Source organism: Rhipicephalus sanguineus, chromosome 5 (assembly GCF_013339695.2).
Source record: "Rhipicephalus sanguineus isolate Rsan-2018 chromosome 5, BIME_Rsan_1.4, whole genome shotgun sequence".
Taxonomy (NCBI): Eukaryota; Metazoa; Arthropoda; class Arachnida; order Ixodida; family Ixodidae; genus Rhipicephalus; species Rhipicephalus sanguineus.
The window spans coordinates 87,031,761-87,040,497 of NC_051180.1; the positions used below are offsets into that span (position 1 = coordinate 87,031,761).

The 8,737-nt window shown below is 46.5% G+C and overlaps 1 protein-coding gene across 1 annotated transcript in view; it reads left to right on the forward strand.

The window, feature by feature from the left end:
• The window catches only part of LOC119393949 (neural cell adhesion molecule 2), a 58,879-nt gene extending 51,006 nt beyond the window's left edge, over positions 1-7,873 (forward strand). Inside the window, exons 8-9 of the mRNA XM_049415993.1 lie at positions 1,903-2,073; positions 2,570-7,873. Coding sequence (XP_049271950.1) covers positions 1,903-2,073; positions 2,570-2,796 — 398 coding nt within the window. The 3' untranslated portion in view covers positions 2,797-7,873. The remainder of the gene's footprint in view (positions 1-1,902; positions 2,074-2,569) is intronic.
• The last annotated feature ends 864 nt before the right edge of the window (positions 7,874-8,737 follow it).

Genomic DNA, 8,737 nt, shown 5'->3' on the forward strand with positions numbered 1-8,737 from the left:
TTGTTTTTTCCTACAGGGAACCCTGGGAAGGCCAGGACATAAAATGCGAGCGCCGATGCGCTCCCGTCAAGCTCTCACAAGTTCTCAAGCTCTCACAAGCTTCGAGAGGCTCCCAGAAGCTCGAGAGCTTCCATGATGCTAACCCCATCATGTAGCAACACGCTACCTGTAAATAAACGTTACTGTTAACAGCTCCGGGATCCTCTCCTCGACATCTCCCCGGGACTCTGGCAGGCTCCGGTCATCTGGGCAGAACCCCGATTACATCAACAATTACAACGGGTTGTGTCGTACAGGTTCGACTAATCTAAGGTGAACACTTCATTAGTATTCAAACCGTTAAAACTTGAACGTTTATTCTACTTCACGACGGAGATCTCCGTTAGGTGACGTCGAATCATGGTGTCGATAAACAAAATAATTTTCCGAATTATGTATTAAACGTCAGCTTGTATGTGGTCTTCACCATAGATGTGGACGACCCTGTACATATTGACAACAGGTATGTTGTCCATTGACAAAACGAAAAAAAAAAAAAACATGTCTTGGGTGCCTTGGCACGTCAGGTTGAAACTGAAGGTTGCACTTCAACCTTACCAACAAACTTCCAGTGAACCTCGAGTCAGAGCGCGCGTCCCCTCCACACCCCTGGCTGTGGTGGCTAGGTGGCTCTCCCAAGTGGCTGGGCATGCGGGGCTTTGCGTTATCTTGCGGATAATCTGCTGAAGGCGCAAAGGCCGCGTCAGCGACTGCAGCTAGTACTGTCGGTCCCGCGTGCCGTTTTCATGGTCGCCTTATCTCAAAACTTCGGAGATTTCATGAGATGGGAAGAAACCAGAAGCGTTTTCTAACCTCTTGATGTTCACCACGCCAGCGTGCGCTGCGACAGGTGCTCGCCGTCATTGAGTAGGATCTGTTCACGCTTTCCTATGCGTGTGCAAGATCGGTTTTGTCAGTTTAATTGGTAAATGAGCGCTTACCGCAATATATATGCCGCAGATAAAACTATGAACTTCTTGTAGCTGTCTAATACATGGAAACTGCTGTCAGTGAGTCACGTGCCCTTCAGGCGAAACTACGGCGATTTCGACAGCCAGAAAGTTAAGCTTGTCACCGGGAAATCCGCGCAGCGCTTCTGTCTGTCGCTCTATGTCGTTATTGCTGCGTATCTTTTTTTTTTTTCCTATGACGCGTTTGGGTGGTCGGCCACACTACGACAAGCTCACGTGAAAACGCGGGCTCACCAGCTCGCTTGTCTCCGTTGCTTGAAATCGCGCTCAGGTTGCACCTACTAACCTTCAATACATATACTTTTATTGCGATAGCAATTATATGGATATTTGAGGTGCATTTTTGCTGCCGCCGTCATGTTCCGCGCAAAATCCAAATCGATAACATCACCCCGCGCATCGTATGTTTATGTGCTAGCGAAAGCTTACAAAAGCCGTAGACTGGCGCGGCTCAAAGATAAATGAAACGTGCCGACAGGCTCCGTCGGTTGAAAGAGCATGATGGGGTGCCGGAGAGGGGGAGGGGGTGAGGAGCTGGGTCGCGTGGGCAGTCGCTGCGAACCTTAATCAAAAGGGCGTGGGGGCGAGCTATCTCGACAGAGATCACTAGACGGCTCCTACCCTTGTACGTGCTGTGCTCTGACCATTTCGCGTTTGAAACGACAGACTGCACGAAAATCGCTTCGCTCACTGGAGCGGCCTCATACCCTTACGCCAACGTTTTGTAGAATTACGCGAGATCGGATCGTGATGGAGTTAGCTTCTAGACTTACTTCGTATAACATTTCAATTGGTTGCTGTCGCATTCGTTGCTCCGCTCTTTCGGCGAAACTGACTTTTTCATTGTCTTTCTACATATCGGCGCCGCACTGTTTCTCACCTCTCCTTGCAGAGGCACCCAAGCCCCCCAGGGTGGCCGTGGTGGACTCCAAGCCGAGCACGCTGGTGCTAAAGATCGAGCACCCGCGCGACGAGCCTCTCCAAGTGGTGGGATTCCGCGTTGAGTACAAGACCGACAAGGACTCCAGTTGGGACAGTGCCGAGCATCAGGAGTACGACACTGGTGAGCATTTCTTTGTTTCACTTAACGTGTATGCGTTCTTTTGCGAAATTATATATCCCTATTCAGGAGGTTGCTCAGTTTAATACTTTGTCATAATGTGTGCGTATACGTCTCGTTAACTACAGGATGGATCGTATGAGAGCTTGCCGCATGAAGGCCATTTGTTGTCTCCCCTGTAGAGCTTTCAAGTTGGACAACAAACTTGAAATGTCAACTTACAGCATGAAATAAACCTATAACCAGCACGTTTGCGAATTATATATTGATCTCGTATGTCCCCGTGTTAGTGTACACCACAATCCCATTGCTTTGCTGGTGAATTTTCTGAGTGGCTTCTGCGGTAACGAGGTTTGCTTCACAAAATCAAATACGCCTGAAACTGATCCTTGCTTCACAAAATTAAATACACCTGAAAATGGTCCCTTTCCTTAAGGTGGGATTTAAAGCTTCATATGTCATTGTGACGCATTCCTTGCTTCAATTCTTGTGTGCCCAGGGAACGGTATGCAGTACGTACTGCGAAACCTGAACCACGACACCAGCTACGCCATTCGCGTTTCGGCGCGCAATGCGGCGGGCTACGGTGACTTCTCCGACGAGATCTACCACCGGACCAAGGACCCGCAGCACTACACTCAGCACAACACGAACGCCGCCGTCGGCGTCGCCCAAATCGCACCCGTCCTCGCCTCGTTGAACTGTTTGCTCTTGCTCAGGCTTTAATGGGCAACTCAGAGAAATTTTGGTTAACATAGAAAAGGGGAGTCAATGTTCACTCCCCAATACCGGAACTTATTTTTGCTGCCTCTGAAGGAACCTTATCTAAGCGGGTGACTGACGTAGAGAGCTATAAGAGAGTGATCGCGACCTTCTGTTTCAACCTCATTGATCATCACGATATTTTGACTGAAGAATCCAAGCGATTTGAGACGCCGAGTCTTCTAATAGGTTTAACTGCAAACGACTTAACATCGTAGATAACGGTGGCGATCAGTGTTACGACTACAAGGTTTTCATTTGTGCATGATATAGCAACGCTGGTATGCTGAGCTGAGGTCTAGGCTCTCGCGGCATCGTGAATTGTGCGCGATGTGGACTTTGGTGCTTGCTGAGTCGAAACAGTGTGTTGGGATCTCTCGCACTGCTGAGTAATCGGGAACACTAATGGCGCTTTCGAGGTGTAGCTTAACGTGGGCACTCACAGCTGCTTCCAAAGTTGCCCGACGAAGCCCTACGCGTGGATCGCGAGGGCACCTTAATAACAACTCAGATTGCCTGCCCTGCTTTTTCTTTTTTTGCTCTCTTCGGGAAAGTGCCATAGGTGCGACTACTTAAGGTGTGTGCCTCAGCTTTGTAGGTCGTTAGAGAATCGAGCTCACTGGATGATTTTATTGCGGTCGCGCACTTAAGCTGACATGCAGCGCTACCTATCAGTCACCCGCTGCGAAAGAGGCAGGGAGGTTGGGTAATGAAGAAAAAACTGCGAATGTCCGTGACATATTTCTTAAAATTTTGAAGTCAAGTTTGCTTTTACTTGTCAGTTTTTATGTTCTTCTTAGATCTTTAGCGTGAGAGATTGACGGCTGCCTGTATAGGACATTGCACCAAGAGTATTATTGAACACTTGTATGAAAGAATTTACTTTTATGATTATTATTGTTTCAGTCATCAGATGAGAGACATTTCTCACGTTACCAAGCGACGCACCAACGCTTCTTCGTTTTGAGAGAGTAGCGCCTAATATTTTGTTTCGCATGCCGAGACCTGTTTCGCATGCCAAGGATAGCAACACTCAAGGAACGTAAGATGGACGACCAAGAAAAACACTGCATTTAGTTTACGTTTTGCTTTTCCACAGTGTTTGTAACCACACTTGTCAGTGCTGCGGAGCGCAGTGGGGCAGTGCATCTTAATTCATTATCTGTTATTACAGTCATCTGCTTGAACGAATTTAACGTGTGTGTATGTACGTGCATATGTGTGTGTGTTTCCGTATGCAACAAAAAGTACTGTTGACCTGTTGACAGTCTTTTTTTTTTTTTGCCTTCTTCACTAAGACAAGCGTGCATGACAGTGTATACGCCATAAAAAAAAACTGATATCTCATCGATGGTCGTCGAGAAACGTGTAACTCGTCTTAAAAGTTCATTGTTCTTTATGGCTTGTAACCATGTAGATGTTCTTCCATAACACAGATCTCTCTGTTGTGTACGTGGTTTTTTCACACAAGTACAGTTGTGCCCAGTGGTGTCTGGCGAATGAGAGCTATGAAACAGCTTCTAGAGTGTCACTGTGTGGAATTTAGGTGTTAGGTGTCGTTCGTGACCTCTTTCAAGGATGTGGAAGAATTGGAATAGTGAATCTCCGCTTTTCACTGGCGTCAAAAGAAATGCGCCCGTGTATTCAGTGTTATTTTTCCCCCCAGAAACCTTCCCCTCATATCAAACGAAACATGCTTTTTGCCTCCTACATGTAAATGTCTTAAAATGACTTTTTCAGAGCTTCGTTGGCGCGTGATGACGGCATTGGGCATAATGACGATATTGGTTACGTGTGACAAGCTCTTGTCCCATGTGTAGCCTTTTGTATCCTGTCTTTTCCTGCTCCAAACAATATCGTCACCTGTAATTGTCTTATTTAATTTGACGCACTGTGCGCCGTTCTCGGGTGTCCTTATACCAAGTATACAAGGGAGAAAAATAAACCTCCATTCTCTTCTAATTTTAGGTTTAGGAGTCGTTAATGTATGGTTATTCTAGGGATGGATTGTCATAATCTCTCTGGGACATTTGCCACTTGTTTGTGCCGACTAAAGAGCGCACTGTTGGATAACGCTGATGTATTGCGGCCACGCACACACATACGACACTGCCGCGCCTCCACATGGGCGCACTAACGGTTGTTGCGAAGCCAGACGCATCAGCACCCCGATTACAGACGCGGTCTGTCGCTTGGCCTAGAGGTTTCTGACGCTGTACTGCTTGCTACGATAAATCTGTTTTTAGTGGCAAGAGCACCGAGCGAGACTACCAGACGTCTGCAGAATTTTGAAGATGTAGAACTGTCCATAAATGCCTGCAAAATTACACACACGTGAAGAAAAATGGGTGCTTTTTTTTTCGAGAGTCAGCGTGCACTGGAACAGCGGAGAGTAAAACTTCACTGCCGCCGCACTGGGTGCGGTTGAGCCACAGCATGCGCGAGCGTTCATTATTGCTCGAACAACGGGCCTCACCGCACGACCCGAACCCACACAATTGCCACAATGCACGTGCGTTGTCTAAGAGCACCGTTCCTATTAATTTTCCGCATTTAAAATTTTTTCAATTTTTACCAAGTCTCCAAAGAGTAAACCAAGCAACGAACGGTGCAGAACGCTAGTACTAGATATATTCTCCTTTGATGAACTTCTGCTCAAGCACTGCTTTAGGGAATCTGTCACGCAGGGGCGCTCGTAGACGACTGGTGCGTGCCCACGAAGCGTGGATTATGTGGTGCCATCCTTACGTTAGTGAGTCGGATCGCCGAACTGCTTGTGATGCAGGACCTCTTCGCGAGACGGTCGGGATTAGAATCCTCCGGTGGCTAGGTATTCCTTAATAGTATACGTTGTTGGGCTAGTTGGTTCATAATCTTCAAAATTGGCTAGCGCGAAAATCGACAAGGACTAAGAAGGAACACTGATGTACAGGGCAGGCGTTCCTTCTTAGGACAGGACAGTGTTCCTTCTTAGTCCTTGTCGATTTTCGCGCTAGCCAATTTTGAAGCTAGGTACTCCGTTGAGCCAGCCTTTCATAGCGAACGTAACGTTTCCTGCAGTTATAGGTGGCTTACTCTTCTGGGTATAGGCGTTGAACAGCATTGCTGTAACCTCCAGCGAGCCTGTCGGCAAATATGTCACTGAAGGCCGATACACGATGTACGGCACTGCTACAAAGAATGTGCGAAGGACAAAAGGTTCTCGTCCTTGCGCATATAATTCCTGCACCACTTGTTTGTTCACGTAGCACGTTACCAACAAGAAAAAGTGTTGGGGTCATTGACCAAGTCGACATTTCGTTGACATACACGTCCCACATTTTCACAATGCAGCAGGTGCTGACTCGTCATCTGCTTAGGTACGCATCACGTGACGTAAGGATCTGTAACCATGCCCTAAGTTTATTTCGGGTAGTAAGCAACTTTTGATTCGGTCGCTGATCATGACTGTTTTTTTTATGATAATCAAACTGTCGGTAAATGTTGGAGCTTTGATGCCCGGCTCAGAAACGTTCCCCGGCATTCGCTCTTCTTCCGCGTTTGGATGTTGACTAAAATACTGGAACCACTATCGCAACGGATAAGGGTAGCTTTTAGTGGATGCGACGTTACGTATCAACAACCTTGCCTATCTCCTTGTTGAATGTGTACTCGCCGGTTCCACTAAAATTGCATGGCGCAAATTGCTTTTAACTCTGATGCCTTTAGAAAGAAAAAATAGGGGGGGGGGGGGGGGGGGTCAGAAAACTCAAAAATAGTAGCAATCCGCCTGTCATTTTCCTGTGCCTCCGAGATCAGAAGACATTTCGCCACTTTTCCGCTGGGGGAGGGCGCATGCGCCGGGGCGTCGTGAACAAGGCGGATGTCACAGCGAAGCGCGATTTGCTAGGAATACATACGAACTAGTCCAGCTTACCACTCCTTTGCTATGAAATTTGTACCGTTAAGTAGGAGGTCGCTAATTGAGGTGTCGTTCCGAATGTAAATCAAAAAGAAGCAGTTAACATAGACTCGTTTTATTACTTGTCCGCTGGGCCGAGCTTTTCTTATGTTCTATGTCACCGGAGGTGCGGGCGTGGGCGCTTTTGCGTGTATACGTTGAGGGAAAAAACGTGTTGGATGTATATGTGATGGATGCCGTGCGTTTCGAGGTTGTTGGATGATGCCTACTTGTTTGCGGGAAGCCGACGCGCCGAGCTGCTTTTCCAGCTGTTGGTCCGACGGTGTGTGACGCGAATTGTGTGCTCTGCGAGAGTGTTGTCTCTCTCATTCGTTTCTACGTGTTTCTTGTGAAAAGGCGGAGGCCGAGTGCTTTCTGGCGCTGTTTTACTAAGCGGCCATGTTTGAATGTGAACGGGGCTTATATAGGGGAAATCATACGGGGACGGCGAAAGCCGAGAACTGATGTCTCTGGTGCAGATATTGAAGAAATAAAAAAAAGGAAAATATATTGTTAGTTGTTCTCGCTGTAAAAGCATGAAGCCGTGCGAAACTGTTTTGTGTGTGTTTCTCATACTTGTATAGTGCTGAAAAAAAGGTTTGTATACTATACATTGCGACTAAAAGAGTATATTATATATACTATATGTTATAACTTGGTGAACATCCCTAAGTATCCCTCGCCAACTGTTCTTACGTTTTAGTGGCCTCCTTTATATCGTGTTCCTATTTTAAGGAACATTGTTTTATAGCTGTTCACTCATTTCCTTAGCTATTTTTCTGCCTGTAGATGTTTCTCCTCTGTTTTACACGTGCATATATCTCTTCAGGTGCCAATTTGACCGTCTGTATACATTCCCTACACGAGCCGTTTGTTGCATGCTTAAGTATCTGCGACTTGTTTCTTATCAACCTCTGCCCTTTGTGACCTTCCCTTTTTTTTCTTCTTTGCATCACAGTATTGTGCCTTCGTTCGAGCTTCTTCAACGAAGTCTTGTAGAAATCCTGGCCACAATTCTTTTTTTTTTTTCGCGGTGCGTAGCTGTTACTTTCGGAATGATGTATACATCTATGTGTTATGTAAATAAACATGTCTCTCAAAGATTGCGTCCCCGTCTGTTTTCGTGTTGACCGCGAAGGCCATTCATTATTAGAGCACTGATGCTTATTTCGTAGCACCTGCGAAATGTTCTTGGCAAGATATTTAAAACCAAGTTCAGCTTTCTCAGCCAGCCACATTTACTTGTCAGTTAGTTGGTATCTACTCGCCGCACATGCTTATCTGTAGAAAAAAAAAACATTTTTTTTAACCCTGACGGTACGAACTGTTCTAGACACGGTAGTTGGTAGAATACCACAAGAATATATAAAAAAAAGGCGGATTTAAGTTATTCCATCTGCTTTAAACTCGTATAAACTGCTACAACTACACTTTTGAACTACATGGTTTGCGTTATCGTATTCTTTTGTATTCTCAGTCAAGATTGCTCATAACCGCTAAGTAGGATTCGTCAACTCACACTTTTTTCCTACGTCTATGACCTCGAACAGACAATTACGCCGATGCGCGTTGGCAAAAAAAAAAAAAAAAAAAGCCAGTTTCGCAGCAAAGCCGAAGCAATGAGCGTGATAGCAATAAGTTGGAAAGTTGTGCTAAGTAATTAGGGCTAGCATCTAACGCCTCCGGCTTCCGACCTGGCATAAGGAAACGCGATCGCAGCAACGAAGCGAAGCCTACCTTCGGGTTGTCTATCACTTCAACGCAAACTGAACGGTGGGAACATAACACTTGCAAAGGTATGAGCCCTGTGCTGATCCCTGTCAAGACAGGGCTCGCGCAACCGCGTCCGGACGCTTGAAGTATGCAGTTCTTGCCAGAGCCACTCAGCCCACCTTCCGGGACAACCCTTGGGTCATTCGCAACGCAGACTGGCGGCGCTTTTGCTCTCTGCTTGAGCCGTGATGG